Source organism: Podarcis raffonei, chromosome 2, assembly GCF_027172205.1.
Source record: "Podarcis raffonei isolate rPodRaf1 chromosome 2, rPodRaf1.pri, whole genome shotgun sequence".
Taxonomy (NCBI): Eukaryota; Metazoa; Chordata; class Lepidosauria; order Squamata; family Lacertidae; genus Podarcis; species Podarcis raffonei.
In genome coordinates this window covers 62,626,968-62,645,338 of record NC_070603.1, presented here as the reverse complement: position 1 = coordinate 62,645,338, position 18,371 = coordinate 62,626,968, and the positions used below count along the sequence as shown (strand labels likewise).

The 18,371-nt window shown below is 43.4% G+C and overlaps 1 protein-coding gene across 2 annotated transcripts in view; it reads left to right on the top strand.

Annotated features, from left to right (window-relative positions):
- MGAT4B (alpha-1,3-mannosyl-glycoprotein 4-beta-N-acetylglucosaminyltransferase B) overlaps positions 1 to 18,371 on the top strand; it is a 75,290-nt gene that overhangs the window by 36,522 nt on the left and 20,397 nt on the right. For both annotated transcript variants that reach the window (XM_053376979.1, XM_053376978.1), the window contains exons 2-7: positions 7,265 to 7,444; positions 8,802 to 8,942; positions 11,433 to 11,566; positions 14,282 to 14,328; positions 17,144 to 17,257; positions 18,273 to 18,348. In XM_053376979.1, coding sequence (XP_053232954.1) covers positions 7,265 to 7,444; positions 8,802 to 8,942; positions 11,433 to 11,566; positions 14,282 to 14,328; positions 17,144 to 17,257; positions 18,273 to 18,348 — 692 coding nt within the window. The remainder of the gene's footprint in view (positions 1 to 7,264; positions 7,445 to 8,801; positions 8,943 to 11,432; positions 11,567 to 14,281; positions 14,329 to 17,143; positions 17,258 to 18,272; positions 18,349 to 18,371) is intronic.

Sequence of the window (18,371 nt, the reverse complement as noted above, 5' to 3'; positions counted from 1 at the left end):
ACTAATCACCCAAAACATCTGGGTGACACTAGCTTGGGAAAAGCTGGATAGGCACCCCTGAGCTTGCACCGACTCTTTGCCGTCTCTCCCCGTCCCCTTGCATCGTCATTTCCCCCACCCTTCCAGTTTTGGAGTACACTGTGGTTGATATTACAACTGCACTATCGTTTCACTAATCATAGTTAGCACCAAATGACAGTTTGCAACCCAGGTTAGAAGTAGGATGCTACAAAAACACTTGTGCAGACACGATGCTAGCCATCATTAGCTCCAAGACTGAAAAGGAGTGGGGAACAGCTCATAAACTGGTGTGGTTCTGTGGATCACCTCCCGGGGGTTAAGCAGTCAGCTGGCATCACATCTGTACTGAACTTCTTTGAATGTAAGCCGTAATCAGTTTAAATACTGATTGGGGGGGTGGCAGGTCCATTCTGCTATTCTAACATGGGTACAATGGATTATTTTACATGAGTGCAGAAGCAATAAAATGTCAGCTTGCAGTCTTTGGGGTAGGAGACGTCCACATCAGAACCGGGACACTGGTCTAAACCACTGAGCGTCTTGGGCTTGCTGATCGGAAGGTTGGCGGTTCGAATCCCCGCAACGGGGTGAGCTCCTGTTGCTCTGTCCCAGCTCCTGCCAACCTAGCACTTTGAAAGCACACCAGTGCAAGTAGATAAACAGGTACCACTGTAGTGGGAAGGTAAACAGCGTTTCCATGCACTCTGGTTTCTGTCACGGTGTCCTGTTGTGCCAGAAGCGGTTTAGTCATGCTGGCCACACGACCTGGAAAGCTGTCTGTGGACAAACGCTGGCTCCCTTGGCCTAAAAGAGAGATGAGCACCGCAACCCAATTGTTGTCTTTGACTGGACTTAACCATAATATCAGAACCAGCTGTAAAGGCCTCAGACATACTCTGACATTAGCTCAGGCATACTCCACTCTTTTGCATTTACTCTTAAAAAGTAAAAAATAAACTGCCTTGTGAAGGCTTGCTTCACAAAAAGGCAGCGTGGAAACAACATACTCTCAGAGAAGAAGTCACATTCATCTTGCTACGTAAGGGCTTTCTCCCCCCCCCCATCCCCTTGTCTGGAAACTGGAAGGCACTTGTGATATGATCACCCCCTTATTTCTGTAAACAGCAGGTCAGAGATGGCACAGATTATTATCCATCACAATGTTGCATCTGTCAGCTGTGCGCTCCAGCAAGCCTCTTCCTCCTGGCAACTGCCTTGGGCCCCAGACACAGGATGTTTCACTGCAGGAAGATTCCTGTTCCTCCCTTACCATATGGTATGGTGCTTTAGTGTTGGTCTTATGAGCATTTCAAGAGACTGAGCTATGTGGATCAGCTGGTCTCTGAATGATCATGTGCAAAATTATTATTATTATTATTATTATTATTATTACGTTTTCTCAATTTTTAAAAAAATCTGATGTGCAGCATTTACTTTTTAACTGTGAGCTTTGGGTGAACATGGTGTGTAATGGGGAGGGGTGTCTCATGGCTAAGCTTGAATTTAGATGTATATGAGAACTTTTAAAGGTACATGCTGAGCCACATGCATTTTTTCTAAGTTCAGAAGGATTATGTCATCATAATTCAGGTTGCAGATGATTCAGGTAAATCATCGTGTGTTCAAGTTGCAAGAAATGAGATTCCTACTAAGATCTTTCTGGCAGTGAGGAGTTCGAAAGCAGAACAGACTCCCTCGAGGGGTGGCGGACTCTCCTTCCTTGGAGGTTTTTAAGCAGAGATTGGATGGCCGCCTGAGCTAGCTGAGATTCCTGCATTGCAGGGGATTGGACTAGATCAGGGGTCAGCAACATTTTTCAACTGTGGGCCGGTCCACCGTCCCCCAGACCATGTGGGGGGCTGGACTATATTTTGAAGGGGGGGAATGAACAATTTCCTATGCCCCACAAATAACCCAGAGATGCATTTTAAATAAAAGGACACATTCTACTCATGTAAAAACACACTGATTCCCGATTGGGCCGCATCCAGCCCCCGGGCCTTAGGTTGCCTACCCCTGGACTAGATGATGCTCAGGTTCCTTTCTACAATTCTATGATTCTAAATATAACATGTCCAAGAGAACTAGCTATTCAGCCAGCAGCATGGTTGCCCAGTGCAGTGTGAGCAGCCTCCTGACTCAGCTGCGTCCAACAGACACTTGCTGGTAACTCTCATTTGTTGCTCAGCAACTGCTTATTGCTTTCCATCTCACCTCACTAGTCACTGCTACCTTAAGGTGTGAACCTACTGAGTGGACTTTGGCGAGGTACTGTCAGCCTCGGGTCCCTTTCTCAAATGATACATACCATGACAATAATGATGATACCAATTCATAGAGAATATAAATATTATTTAGATGCCGTGTGAGTAAATCTATATAGTTATAGTGGCTGCAGTCCCTATGCACATTTAAATATTATCCAAGGTCAAATCTTATTTTCAAATCCTAATTGTAAGGGAGCTTTTTTTTTTTTTTAGCTGGCTGGAGAAGAGTGCAAAAAAATTGCACCAAGAAGGGGAGAGTCCAGGGGAGAAAAGGAAAAAAATGAAGGGGTGCCTGCTGTTATAGTCAGCTCCTGATATCTTAAACACATGTGGTAACCCTTGGCCTCTTTCTGTAAAAAATAATAGCACCATGCAGTGGGTTTGGTAAATATGATCATCCCTTGTAAGTCACTGCTTTTGTCTCTTATTAAATGTTTCCCAGATATGTATTCCTATTTCATTTCAAGTTTTCAATATATTTATACTAATCTAGAAAGTTTTTAATAATTAGCTGAAATTCTTAGTATTTTCACAGGAGCCATTTCTTGATGGTAGCCATTAAGCTGCACCTGAACTAGCTAATTATTGGGATATCTTCAGGTTGTTACATGAAGTGGAAAGGCACATTTATTGGATTTCAGAACCCTAAAGCACTTATTTCAAGGGCATTTCTGTCATCTTTGGCAGGTTCTCTCCTTGGTCCCACTGAAGTGCTATCCATCTAGGCTCTGCCGGATTGTTTTGTAAATGGTTCAGTGCAGTAATACATTTGCCAAGTGGTGCTGTGGCTGTAGATATTTTGGTCAGTGTTTGCTTTGAAATTCAAGGCAGTAAAAGCTAAGTAGCAAATGTGCCAGGTTGCAAAACTTGGCACAGACCCCCAAGTGTAGGTTTTCAAGTCAGTACAGTTTGTTCATTAGCTGGCAAAATACTTTGCCTGATGTGTTCCAGCATAGAGCTGGCATGTATGAACTATTTCTCAAACTAGTTTATTTTGTGGTTGTAGCATTGTATTCTGGCATATCATTTACAGCATCAGGTTGGAAACTATTCCTGAAATCCTGCTCAACAACACATTTCCTCAAACTTTCTTCACATTTGGCCTCAGAACAATCCTATTCTGAGTTGCACTGAGACTGATTTTCTGTTATTTACATTATGTTTCCTAGGAAACATGCTTCCTGCCCCATATATTTGGTTAGTATTGTCATCTTACCTTAAACAAACAAAAGATAAATATTTGTATGTATTAACTAAACAGACAGGCATCAATATGGTGAGTGTGTTGTTAATGTGGGAGACTGTCTTTCATGCATCTATCACTGCTATAAGTGGTATATGTAGCAAACAACTGAACCCCAAATGATTCAGTCTTGACCTCTTAATGTGTCTCTATAGTCTGCTTCCTCATGTGTACAGCATAGGGTGTTGGTACTTCTTTCATCTCCCAACCTGGAGATGCCAGAGAGTGAATTTGGGGCCCTTCCACTGAGCTATGGCCCTTCACCGAAGTACTTGCATGCTTTTAATATCCTCATAGGGAGAGACCTAAGGAAGGCTAAGGATTGGTCCACATTTCAAAATCAGATTAGGGGAAACTAAGAGTATTTCATAAGGCCTGCCTCTGACTTTTAGAATGATGATTTTAGCCATTTCTTTGTTTCTTTCTGACTTTTGTAGGTGGGGGAGACATTGTCTGAATCATATTTTTACAGCCTTTGTAAAACTGATTTTTCCAGCCTTTGAGAACTGATTGCGTTTAATGAAAGGGCTGGTGCTGTGCTGTTTCATTATTTAACAGGTTTTATTTATATATCTGGTTTTAATTCTATTAATGTTTAATTGTTTTTAATGATGACTTTCTCTATGTTTTAAGCGATTCTTGATTTTATCTGTAAGCGACCTTGAGTGCCATCAGGGAAAAAGGTGGGGTATGCATAAATATAATGATCATCATCATCTTTCACAATTAGGGGACTACTTATAAATTGCCTGTTCTGTCTTTACAGGCTAAAATTGTTTGGGGTTTGGGGAGAGACAGAGACAGGAAATTGGGAGCAAAGTAGCTCTGAGCCTTACAAATCAGAAGCATTAAAACCAGATACAGTTTCACATTTGAAATTTCCAGCTAATGAAAGGAAATCTCTCTGATGTTGCCTCATCTTTCCAGGTTAATGAGCAGTGCCACTCTCTGATGAAACAGGCAGATCATTAATGACCAATAATCAGTGACATTTCTCTTCCTACTGTACCTGTGATGGGGGAATTGGCTTCTTTTTAAACTACTGAATAGAGAATTCTATTCATCTTCCAGGTTTTATGTAAAATATTTTTGAAGCAAAAGTTAAGTTGCACCTTGCTTTCCTTAACTGCACTGGGCTGATCCAGAATTATAACATGGGTATGTTTAGACAGTGCTTAAAGGCTGGACTTGCCACATTTTTCCTCCCTTGCTCTGAGCTGAGCACATCCTCTGGGATGGGACAGGAGAGCCATCAATAACATAAGCATTCAAGGAACCATTTCTTGTTGCACTCTGTTGAATCCTACTCGTGTGTCTAGGTGTAGGTTCCTGCCCCCTACTTTGTGTTCTGGGTCTCTGCATCATATTGTGTCTTTGGCCTTTATTTTGGTAGTCGGCTTGAAAGTACTCTGGTTCTCTGAACAGGTTGAATCTATGTTCATTCTTACAACTAGTGTGGAGTTCAGTTTCACATCTTGCTCCTGGAAAGGCCTGCTCCCTGAAGCCTTGCCCGTGACACTTCTGAACAGTTGTTACCTGTTGCAGCTTGTGGGGTCCAAAGGAGGAAAGGGCTTGGCTTTACAGAGAGATTGTTGGATCATGTAAAAGCTGCCCTTTAGACAGCACAAGAATGGTGCTTTAAGAGATTTTCTGCAGAATATAAAATGCCATTTGATGGTTCTGTAGCTGTACTGTTGCACTCAGGTAACAAATACCTTGGAAATATGACTCTGTTGGTGAGTTTGTGAGTCGGCAATGGGCAAGCCAAGCATACATCTGCCGTGAAAAATCGCAACCTTTGCTACAGCTTTATTTCTGCCCAAGTGCCTTCTTGTGCTCCATCAGTGTAAATTCTGTGGAGGAGCAATATCTCTGATATCTGTGCCAGCAGGATCTGAGCAGGGTCATCTTGCAGTCTTCACTCATCGCTGATTTTAAGACAGGGAGGGAGGGACTGAACCAGAAGCCTTTGGTAGATAAAAGTCAGGGCTGGGGGAGCAGCTGCTTGTCCATCACTGCCTTCTGGGTATGTCCTGCTGAAAATAATATGAATTTGACTTTGCCTGCAGTGTACTTCTAGCTAATCAGAAGCATGGTTTACATATAGGACACTCAGGGAATTGCCTAACAGCCTGCTAATTAAATACTCGCTCCATCCATTGATTTTGTTTTCCCAAGAGCTGCCTTGTGCCATCTGTCTAAGGGGGCAGTCTGAGGTCCTGTATCCTTCCCTTAATTATTCATGCAGGTCTGTTCGGAAGCAGCTGGCAGTTCGGATGCAGCTGGAGAAAGGTGCCTTGCAGATCTGACTTTTGAGCCTCTCCTGACCTGGCCATGAGGTGATGGTGGCAAGAATCCTGGTTCTGTAGTCTTCATGCATTTTTTTTCATTACAGAGCCTTTGGCCTGGAATTTTAATTTAGCCCTTTTATTACTTTTCCATTCTCTTTAAATTGGTCGCTGCTGGAATTCCAGTTTGTACACAATGCATCAGGAGTGTGGGAAACAATTCAGAGAGGTTTTTTTTTCATGTTTTGTGTATGTGTGGAGAGGCTATTTTTGTGTCTTTCTGGTGGCTGGTCTCGGGAACACTGGTTGCTATAGTAATATTAATAATAACATCACTTAGCATTGTGAAATACCCATTTGAATGTTTGAGATGAGGTTAAATTTAAGATTGGTTTATCATTCCTGGTTTCAAATATAGTCCTGAGGCGTGCACACACACCCCCACAACCCCCCCCCTTTGGTTTTTCAAAGTGACGTTTCCTGTAATTGCTGGGTCTGAAAGGGCAAGCCAGAACAGTATTTCCATGACACAGTAGGTTCTCCCTGTTTCCTTAAATGGCATGTTTTAAAATGGCGTTCACTTCCTCAGGATAGTTAAAACATGAACTTAACACCTGGGAAATTAGGAATATCAAATTAGTTAGCATTGGTTATTTTCTGAAATGTTTTTTGAAGTCTTATTCAAAATGCCTGGATGTGCTTGGCAGGGCACAGATCCACTAATGTAACCTTACTCCAAGTTCAGTGGATTAGCCCACACATGAAAACTCATAAGCAAACAAAACTCAGAGGATGGGGAGGGGGATATAGATCTCTGTGGTATTTATCCACTTACTTGGAATGGTAAAAAATGACATGCTCATCCTGTTGTTTTCACTTGCAAATCCTCAGTGGACATGCCAGTAGGCTAACCTCCCCCTCCCACCTTACAATGTGTGTATGAGCCAATTTCTGACATACTACTTCAAACAAATTACTCCCTTAGCTGTTCTACATATATGATCACAGTGAAGCAGAAGAAACCAGTCACTGCTTCCCTCTGTTTTCCTTAGTAGGTATTCTAACAAAATGGGCAATTCTATGTATTGCATAGCAAGCTTCCAGCTCAAGGTGACTTTCGAAGGAATCCAGTTTATATATAAACCATTTAACAGTGACTTTGCTCTCGGCTACTTCTAAATTTATCTGTACTCCTGCCCAAAGGCATTAACCATGAATGCAGGTGCGAATGTTTAGAGGTGTGTAGGACCCAAATGAGATATTGAACTGAGTAATATACTTTTAGTTGAATCAAAAGTGTGCCCCCCCTTCCAAACCAGTAAGAGGAGGAGGGTGCTCCCTCTTCCCTGCCTCCCCCTCTCCACATGGAACCAATTTGTCTGCACTATAGAAATCCTTCCTTTTTCAGCAAAATAATAACAATCAGCATTTTCTCTTTTGTGCAGGTGATGTTGTGGATATCTATCAGCGAGAGTTCCTAGCGTTAAGAGACCGCTTGCATGCTGCAGAACAGGAGAGCCTCAAGCGATCGAAGGAGCTGAACCTAGTCCTGGATGAGATAAAGCGAGCCATCTCTGAGAAGCACGCCCTGAGGGATATAAACCGGACGTGGAGCAGCTTATCTGGTAAATCTGGCTTTAACAAGGATGAGCTCATGATACACTGAGGCTGCAGAGAAGAAGCTTCTCCACAGAAGTGTGCGCATTCACACAGATCATCAGATAGACAGGCATGCCTTTCCACAGGGAGCAGGTCATTTGGATGTTTTGTTGAGCATATAAAGACTGAAAATATTATTGGCAGGGCGGGTGTGAGTGGCATTAAGACATTTCCCTTCACCTATATCACACCCTCACTATGTATGTGATGTGAATAGGATGAAAAAAAGGTTGGAAATCCAGTGAAAACATAGTAATCTTCAACTTGCCATCTACTGTCTCATGGTATGTGAAATCTCTGTGAAAGTTATACTTCTATGCACTTAAACTTTGGCAACCGAGTTACTTGTCTCCGCCTGCTTATGAGTCTGGTCCCTTATGAATTGCCGCAAATATCATTCCTCGCACTCACTTGTACACTTGTGTTTTCAAATGGCCTGACTGCCTGCTTCTTTCTTTTGCAATTATCCTAGCTTCCCATAGGCCAAGGATGGGGAACCTGAGACTCTCCAAGTATGTTGAATTACAGTTCCCACCTTCCCTGACCATTGGCTATGGTAGCTGGAGCTGAAGCCTGACAACATCTGGAGAGCCAAAGGTTCATCATTCCTGCTTTGGACAGCCTTGTAAATAAATGTTGCTTCCTTCTGCAGTGAAAGCCCATTCTTGCCTTCATAGGCTACACTGGTAGCAAAGGCAGCCTGCAGAAGATGACCTTCAGTGCTCCCTAGTGGTGATTGAATAAGCACTTCAGAGGGGCTGAATGTGAAATACCCCCCCCCTTTCATTATTTATAAAAATTCATGAATTTAATCAGGATGGATGTATAATATAAATACAATTTTTAAAATAAAAGTTTCAGTACAGTTGCTTTTAAACAGCACTTTACTACCCTGAACAAAGTGATTTTTTAATGACTTGTTGGAACTTCTGATCGCTAGTGTGTTCAGTCTCCACAAATAGCACAGATTTAGTACATAGTAATGGGGCAAAATTAGGTCCTTGAGATTTGGTAAAAGCACAATAATACCAGGTGCAAATTTAGGCCTTTTTGCCAAAGGTTTGGTTTAAGTTTTATTCTTCTCTCAAATGACTTGGGTGTGTGCTTATCTATCTTGAGCCTTAAATAATTCCTGCTAAACTTAATGGGATTATAGGGTACAAGTGAAAAAGATTGGACTGATTAACCCAAGTTAAGTGATCATCTCAGCTGGCCAGATGGTGCTATGAAGTGGGCATGCCCTCAAGCTTAACAGTCTCCCTCCTTCCTCATTATAACATTGGGGGAAATGTCAGAATGTTCATCTTTTCTTTTCTCAAACAGATGAAACAAAACTGAAACTCTGGAATATCACTAACAAGAATGTGTTGCATCTCCCCACCATCTTCCATCATTTGCCTCATTTGCTGTCCAAGGAGAACAGCCTGCAGCCGGCTGTGCATGTTGGACAGGGACGCACCGGAGGTAAGTGGATGCCGTGGGTTTCTTGTTGCTCTTTAGGCCACTTCCCTTCCAACTCTTCCCCCATGCCTACCCTGTCCCAGACCTAACGGAATTATCAAATGACAAGCTAAGGATGCATAAGATTTATATGTTACGGCTGCTGCCATACCTAGGCCACTTCCTGTGGTGGCCATTTTTGAGAAGCCAGCTGGTTGTGTGGCCAGCTTCTGATACGGTTGAGATGGTGCTTCCATGGAAAACAGCTTCCCTTTACCTGCCAAGGGCATGTATGCACATGAACTTCCCATCCTTCTCATTCTGTTTGTGTGCACAAGCCAGCAGAGACTGAAGGAAGCTCCTAGAAATGGTCTGGCAGGCAGTTTGCTTTGCTAGAGTCTCTCTTTTCAGTTATGTGAACTGTTCCTTCTGTGCTTATCTCATTATACACCACTTTGTGGCACAGATGGGCAAGATGACCTGCCCAGGCTGAGCACAAGTGCTGTGTACCTTCCATTCAGAAACTGTCTTAGGGGTATATTGCCTGTGCTATATTATTTTAAGAGACAATGCTTTACTGCATAAAGGAGGGACCTTCAGGTACTGCTGCTGGTGTCTGAAAAGCCCCCTCAATTTTCAAAATGTTTTTAATTTAGTTGTTTTATTTTAGGATGAGGTTGTTTGATCAGGAGTTACCTTTCTTTTGGAAGGAGGGTGTTGCCTGCCTTTATGTTGTTGTTGTTTTGACATTAGGTATGTGCATCACCAGGTTTTCTTCTGTGAAATATTTTACGGTACCCACAACAATTTCTTAGATTTGCAAGTGTGTCCACTGGCCTAAAAAGATTGTGGGGTCCCTGGTATAGAGTGTCTTTTGAGGATCTGGCTAAGACTTTGTTAGAACAAACCCAAACCTCCAGAAGGTAAAGTACCGTATTTTTCGCTCGATAACACGCACCTGACCATAACACGCACATAGTTTTTAGAGGAGGAAAACAAGAAAAAAAAATTCTGAATGAAACAGTGGATGTATCATTTTTGTGCTTCATGCTGCGGCCACAGACATGTGATTTGACGGTGAGTTTGGGGTAGCCCAATGCAAAGATCCTGAGGATCCATGTGGATCCATGCTTTGTAACCACGTTTTTGCACCATTGCAGCCCCAGGCAACAGTGGGTGCGTGATTTTTTTGGTGCAGGCTGTAGCCATGGACATGCTATGTGATCTGATGGTGAATTTGGGGTGACCCAATGCAAAGATCCTGAGGATCCATGTGGATCCGTGCTTTGTAACCACGTTTTTGCACCATTGCAGCCCTGTTTTTGCATCAGATCATTGCTATGTGATCTGATGGTGAATTTGGGGTGACTCAATGCAAAGATCCTGAGGATCCATGTGGATCCGTGATTGGAACCACGTTTTAAGTAGGGAGGGAAGGAAAAACATAGAAGCGACAAGGAGAGGGGTGTGCAGAGAAGCAGCTGGCTAAGAATGCAGGAGAGGGGTTTTACCGGAGGGAGGAAAGGAAGGCAAAAGTCCCCCCCCCACAAGCCAACCAGCTCTCTCTCTCCTCCCCCCCCAACCTGCATGTTGCCTTCGAGTCCCAGACGCACAGAGACGAATTAGAAGGAAGGACGCTCTGCTTGCCTGGAGGGGAAGGGTTTTCTCTGCTCTTTGTTCCGTTTGAGCAAACACAGTAAGGAAACAGAAGCGGGTGGGCAGTAAGACCCTGAGGCAGAATGCAGGAAAGCAGCAGCTTTCCTCCCTTCTCCGGACGATTTGATATTTGCCTGATTTTTGCCTTCACTCGCGCTTGTCAGCTCCAGGGACCACACATTCGCTCAATAACACGCACAGACATTTCCCCTTACTTTTTAGGAGAAAAAATCTGCGTGTAATAGAGGGAAAAATACGGTACTTAAGTTACAACTCTACTTTTGATTCCCTCAAGTCTTGTTCTAGCAGTGTAGGGCAGATTCTGCTTCCTCAGTCAAAAGCAACATGGTGTACGAGGACTCTCTGCCAGTTTACAATCCCAGGACAGCCATGGTGGCCACTGCTACACATCCATCTACACTGTGTTTGAGGGTATTAGTTCATTCTCCAGCAGAAGCAGCTACTGGGTGGTGCAGAACTGCTTTGCTAGCTTTCTGGAATGTGGGTCACTGTTGCTTACCGGGAGTGGGAGGGACAAGGTGGCCGGGAGGTTGGTTTGGTGCAAACGTAGTGGCAGGATTGCCATATTTGGCCCACTGGTGCATTTGCACTATGCCCATTCCTGCTGTCTTGCCCCTCCCCCCCCATGTGAACAATGGTGATCGACGTTCCATGAAGCTCTTGATGTCCTGCTTGACAAGCCACCTTCATTATCCAGAATATATTATTGGAGAACTTTGCCAAAAACAAGTAGAAAAGGAAATTGTGCTCCTTTGAGATGTGAAGTATGACATGAGAAGGTGTGTGGGTTTTTTAGCAAGCTAACTTTAACTGTATTTTTGCTCTGCTCATTTACAGTATCGATAGTGATGGGGATCCCTAGTGTCAAGCGGGAGGTGCATTCCTATCTTACAGATACCCTAAACTCTCTGATCTCAGAGCTCAACCAGCAGGAAAAGGAAGACTCTGTCATTGTTGTCATGATTGCGGAGGTAAAGTTATCATCTCACCTCCAAATCCAGCTTTGATAACTCCGTATCCCTTTATTGTCCGTCTGACAGGGACTTGATGCTGATCCAGAAGCCTGCATGTAGTCATGAAACAGCAGGATGTCTCTCTCCACATGGCTGCGGGCCAACTTCTCCTTTGGCACAGGGAGATAAGTCTAACCTCAGGCTGCTGTCCGACAAGGATCATCGGGCACATCCCGCCAATGGGGCCCAGCGGGCTGTTTCCAGTGTGAAACAATGCTTGGATGCACTCAGCTTTAGAGGGTCAATATGTTAGCAGAAGGCTGCATGGCTGTTGCCAAGAAGGCACTTGTGTATGTCCCTTTAATTTAAATTGCACTCGGCTTGTTGACCTTTGCTCCAGCAGAATGCTAGGCAGCTGTTCTAAAAAAGGGGCCTGGTACAAAATTGCCTTCAGGGTGTTCTTTCAGGATCCTGTGCATTTGCTGCCACCCCCTGCTAGAGATCCCAAAAAGAACCTTAACTGAAAAAATGCCTATGCATTTTGCTGTACTAAATGCCTCACATCATAACCAGCTTCTGGATTTGAGAGTTAGGATGACCTTTGCACATTAATCCGCTGTGGCCACTTTTTGTCTCAGGGTTTGTGTGTGTATATATTTTTTTCATGTAGCAGTCCCATTGGGATTATTTGTCTCAAGCTTGAAACAAATTAGTTTTTCTTGCTTTCCAGAAATCCTTTCTGCAAAAAAAGCCTTCAGTAGCAAATTATTTCGAAGAGAACAGCAGCCCTTAATGACCCCTTTACTGATTCCTTTTTTCAGCATTTATTGATGGTATTTTTGTATGTGGAATTCCTTCCCACTTTGCAATTAAGCAGAAGAAAATGGCTGCATTTGAGGAGCAAATGGCTTCTTATCCTAAAACGGGAGATACTTTGCTTAGCAGAAAGGAGAACTCAGGCTGCTTCACATCAGGCCCAGTACACAATATACTCCAGCAAATGGCGAGGCTCTGGAGCCCAGGAGGAGGCACTGCTGATGTTGTTGCCACCATTCCTTATGTGGCTCAGCTATGTGGCAACAGGAACAGTGCGGGGGCAAATACACTGAACAGAGTGCCAGATCTGTGCAGCATGCTTTAACTCATTGACTGCTGCAGACATGGGCAGGCAGTCTACCCTCAAGCTACTAAGTTGTCCGCGGTGGGGGAAGGACAGCCACCAGTAGGGGACCATTGAGACCATCTTGCCCAAATTTCCCCCAAGACTGGAAGTTGGGCCTGCTTCACATATTTTTTTTCCTTTACACTTAAGTTGATCTGTAGTGTATCAAGGGCTGTCTGAGTCTCTCTTGCATGTCATGCATGCACTGGAAAGCCTCTGTGTGCCTTTGTTTCTTGTTTTGGATAAGATACTCATGCTGTCCTTTACTTACTGCCTGGATACATGTTGTTTTTTGTTTTTTTTTACAAATTATTCAAAGAAAAAAATGGCATGTCAAGTAATTTTAAGGAGCTTGATTGGCATGCTTTGCCTGCAGACAACACATTTTAATGTCTCCATCTTAGCTTTTTAGTGAATGTTTGTGCATCTTGAGAAAATTTTAAGGAGATAGTGAACTTGAAATACTTGGATTTCAGGTTGCCCAGAGTGGAACTCCACTAACTGCTCCCTTGGCCATAAGAGGGGGATGCAATTTTTGCTGACTTCCCCATGCCTCTGCAGCCCCCTTTTTCTCCCCCAGTTCTGCTCTGGACAGTAAGAGAACCCTTTGGAAAAGCATGGAAAGTGGCACTAGGGGCTGCCAGGGGGAGGTTAAATTGGTGAACATCACCTCTTCTCTCTCCCCCCCCCCTTTTCTGCAGGAGGCTCTGCTAAAACCAAGTCACTTCCACAAATGAAAGAAGAATATCATTATATATGTCTTTTGAATGTGTGAGGAAATTTGAAGATCTGTTGCTCACCAAGAGACTACGGTCACATCCACACCCTACACTCACAGAGCTAACATTCACAGCATTCTTGACAATCTAGGATTATTTTGGGGGGGGGACCTATGGCTGCTAAAGTGGTGTTGGGGTGCTTTAAGGCACAACTGAAATGGAACAGGCAAAGTTCCTCTAAACTGGGTGTCTGATGAGGAAGTGCCTTACAGAGCAAGGCAAGGTGGCATTTCCTGAAGGCACATGTGTACTTCTCATTTTCTGGTGCCAAGTTCTGAGGCAGTAATTGGAGCAGATGCGTGCTGCATTCATTTACGAAGAACATAAAGCACCTTGTCTTCATTTTGCTGTCTGTTTTCTTAGATCAGAAACCACTCCTTGTTTGGGAAACTGAAAGCATCCTTGGATTCTTCCCTCCTCCCCTCCAAATGCACTTTTATTGTTCCCTTAACATTGTTTCCAAGATGGTTCTGATTTTGGGCATAAAATCCTGACCTTTCATTCATTCATTATGTTGTTTTGCTGCCAGATCTCACTTTTCAAATTGCCTTATCTTGCTATTAGGAGTCCGCTGAGAATGTAAACACATACTGCATCTTCTGAAGTAGGAAATTTAAAAATAAAGTGTATCTGGCAGCCCTTGGCAAGACTAGCAGCACTTGGCAACAGGACAAGCATGTTGGCATAAGTAGGGCTAGTAAGCATGATCTCTGAGGTGCAGAATATGCATATTGACAACTTCTTAAATCTGCCTGTTCTTACTGACTTATACTCTTCAATTTTCCTTTGCAGACAGATCCACAGTATACAACAGGAGTGGCAGAAAATATCAAAAGCCTGTAAGCAGAATTCTTTCATTCTTTATTACTACTGCATTCATCTTAGGAAAAATACCAATTTTTACCTTTAATTAAAAAATGAGAACAAAAGTATTTTGGGGTGTTTTTTTTACATGTTATGTTTTCTTCCTGAGGAAGGTTTTTCTTTCTTTTTTTACTAAGCCTATGCATTGAGTTTGCATGCTGGTTAACCTTTAATTTCCCCTCCTCTGTTAAAACAAGTTGTGAGTCTGCATCAGTCATGCCATCCATTTATTTCCCCTTTGTTTCTTAGATTATCAGGAGAGTCGTTATTTTGGAACAGCAGCATGTGCTATGCTGCCTTTGGCCAGTATTTACGTTACTTGTGGGCTCCATGTCAGTTAACTGCTGCCTTAAGAGTTACAGTGATCCTGGGCAGACAGTTCTTGTTATCTTCATTCTACAGCCTGTTCACAGCAGGAGAAGCGGCAGCTTGCCAGCAACACAGACCTCAAACCAAAATAAGGCTTAGTTCCAACATCAATATCCTGCCATGATGTCCTTTGCTGCATTAGGGTTATATTCTGTCTCCCTGCTGCTCCTACCAGGTCTGCATCTGATTTCTCCAGAGCTCTATGTCAACCTAATAGTTAATTTCCGTCTCAAAGCATTATGTGGGTTTCCTTTTGCAGTGTCAGGGTTCTCTCATCAATAAGTTGCTCAGGGCATTTTCTGGGGGTTTTAAGGATTTGGATTCCCATCTGGCTCTGGCGGGTTTTTGTTTTTTTAATGATTAGCGAGCTTGTAGAAGACACTGGGCAGGAATTAGTAGCATCAGTGCTCAGAGGACAGAAGATTTAGAAGATAATGGTAATAGAAGAGTCCCCGACTTCATTACCGCTTCTGCATTCTGCATGTTGTCTATTAATAACAGCAGCTAAGATCAAGACCTGGAAAAAAGGATGTGACCTACTAGCTAAAGTTTTGCTCCCTGAGCTGTACAGGTGATGAGAGAAGGCTCTTGTAATAGCTAAGGTGGGAGTCATTTTGTTTCCAGTGCTGATGAAGAGACTGTGGCTTATGTGGAGCCTGGCAAACTCCTTTAGGCTCTGGACGAGACCACACAATTATCAAGTCATTATAGGGCTGACTGTGTAATGGACCCCGATGAAATGGATGGACATTGTCTTGGAAAGCAGTTCTCTATCAGATGCCTCAAATGTTTCCCTTTTATCAGTTTAGCAATTTGATTTCCGAACAGACATGCATGCACGCGTGTGCATGCACACAAATGGCTTGTTTTAGCTCCCTTAAACTGAACAGGAAGAATCATGTGGGGAGGGGGAATACAGTGGTGGCAAATGCCATCTTTAGTTTAGATGGCTTAGAGGGAAAGCAATTGCTCCTGTATCAAGAGAACAGCTTTCCCAATTAGAAGCCACCGTTCAAATATTGCAGAAAGATGATTAATTGAAAGGAACACAAAGTTGTCAACAGGAAATAGCCACACACACACACACCCCACACCCCACAATGAGGCAGTGCGTAGACAGAAAGGCTACTTTTTTATTCCTCAATCCCACTGCTGGTCCCTTTCGCCTTGCAATCACTTGATTAAGAAAAAGACTTACTACAGGGCACATGCTGAGACTGATTATCTACAGGCAAACACTGTCAAAACATGTATTATTTAAGGGCTGCCAAAAACACAGATGCTTTTTGGAATTTGAATGTGTACTGGTATGTTGATGTAACCCTATAAAAAGACATTTAAACAAAGTGAAAAGCGAACGAGTCATTAATTGACCCTTGGAATAGTAGTAGTAGTAGTAATAATAATAATAATGCAGTGGCTCTGCCATGACAGGAAAAACATCAAAGTATTTGACTTTTCTAAAGAACAGAGAGACAAAATGCAGTGATGTAATCTTTGTAACAGAATATTGTATGTTGCTTTGGCCTGCCTGGGGAAATGACTAACAAATTTAATAATTAAATATTGACTTAATGAAGATTCATATAACACAGATAACATATATAACACAGATAACATCAGAAATAAAATGAATTGGGAACCTGTCTAGTTTAAACTGCCTTGGGCTCCTTTGGGAGAAAGGAAAGGACACACATTTAACAAATTATTTATTTTATTTACATCCTATTTACACCCTGCCCTTCCTCCTGAAGGAGCCCAGCCAGCAGACACAGTAATAACAACACATTAGAAATAAAAACTAAATGCAGTTTTAAAACGTTCTAAAAACAGTTACAAACACTCTCAACCAGGTCCTGCTCCAACACTCTGCATCATACAGACACACATGGCTGGTGGTCAGGGGTGAGGGCAGTTGGGAGTCCCAACAACATCAGGAGGGCTACAGGCCCCACACCCATGAACTAGGGGGAGGAGCTAGTACCCAGCTGCCTTTTGTAACAATCAGGACATTTAGCATGTAATATGTAAAAATTCACAGTAAACGAACAAGCAGGCAGACAAGCCCTCAGACTGAGCAGCATTCAGAAGTAATGATCATGTAAGAATAGGGCACAAGTGTGGTAGGAAAATCTAACTTCACCTTCCACAAGCTGCTGTGAGGTATTTGAGAAATCCAAGGCAGGGGGTGAGCTTTTCAAAATGGCAACAATTCCCCCTGCTGCTGTTTCTTCTGTTTTAAAATAGGACCTGAAAGCACAGTAGCTCCTGTGGAGGTTTTCTTCCCCAGAGCTTTTAATGCCGTCCTGCCCTGTGGTGTGCCATGATTTTCAGGCTATTAATCGCTAGTGTTGGGTTGCATTCTCCTCTTTGCAGAAAGTGACAGCTTCTTCCTTACCTTTCCCCCCCCCTCCCTCTCAGGTTCCCCAATGAAATACATTCTGGCCTTCTAGAAGTTATTTCCCCTTCTCCACACTTCTACCCAGACTTCTCTCGCCTCCGGGAATCCTTTGGCGACCCCAAGGAAAGGGTCAGGTAAGAGAGAACCTGCTGAATGGATACCTACCGGCACTCTGTGATTGTCTGCCCTGCCCCCACCACCATGGCTTTGTAAGAGAAGAAAACAGGCATTTAAAGGGAGCAAGTAGAGGTTGTTGGCTGTTGAATGGCCTGTATTTCTTTTCCAAAATGTATTTGCCTGAGCAAACTGCTCAGATTGTGAACAGCGCTGTTTCTCTTTTCTTGTGACTCCAATGGAATGTGTGCCTTAGAGCTAGTGCCATTATTCACACAATTGCTAATCATGTGACAGCTCTTTTAATTTAACATAAGCGGCCCCTGCAGCAAAGGGTGGGGGGGGGACACAACCCTTTGCTCCCACTGCAGTTCTGATCCAGATGTTGGCCCCTCCCATGGCAATTTGCATCAGGAAGGAAACTCCCACTGGCACCCACAGGGAAAAAAATTCTTAATGCAAATAGCAGCCAGAAGGGGGCTGGATAGAAAGCTGCCTTATGCAGAGTCAAGACTGCTGTTGGTCCATATTGCTTACACTGAGTGGCAGCAGCTCTCTGGGAATTCAGACCAAGGACATTCCCAGCCCTGCCTGGCTCCAGGGATTGAACCTGGAGCTTTTTGCATGTAAAGCAGGTGCTCTGTCAATGAGCTATGGCCCTTCCCCACGAAAGTAGGGACTGTGGCCAGGACAAAGGGTTAAATGTCTTACTCCCCACCCCTCTCCTCATGCTGCAGTTACAATCTGGACTGAACCGCCTCCCATGACTGTTCTGTTACTTAGATTTTTAAAACTACACGTTGCTAATCCCATGAATAACAACAGATGTCGTTTGGTCCTAAAATCACCTAGAGTCCAAGCTAGAATGATAGCTAGAGTAGATCTGGAACTCATTATGGTCTCAGAATGAGAGTGTACCGGATTCTGAATTCCCTGCTGAACTTGTGTTTTTCTCCATTGAAAGCACCTGCTGCCTGCCAGCAATGGAACAACTTTCTGCCTTGTGTGCCATTATAGCCTTTCTCTATTTTATAGGTGGAGGACTAAACAGAACCTAGATTATTGCTTTCTAATGATGTATGCACAGTCCAAAGGCATCTATTATGTCCAGGTAAGTTAAACATTGGCTAAAGT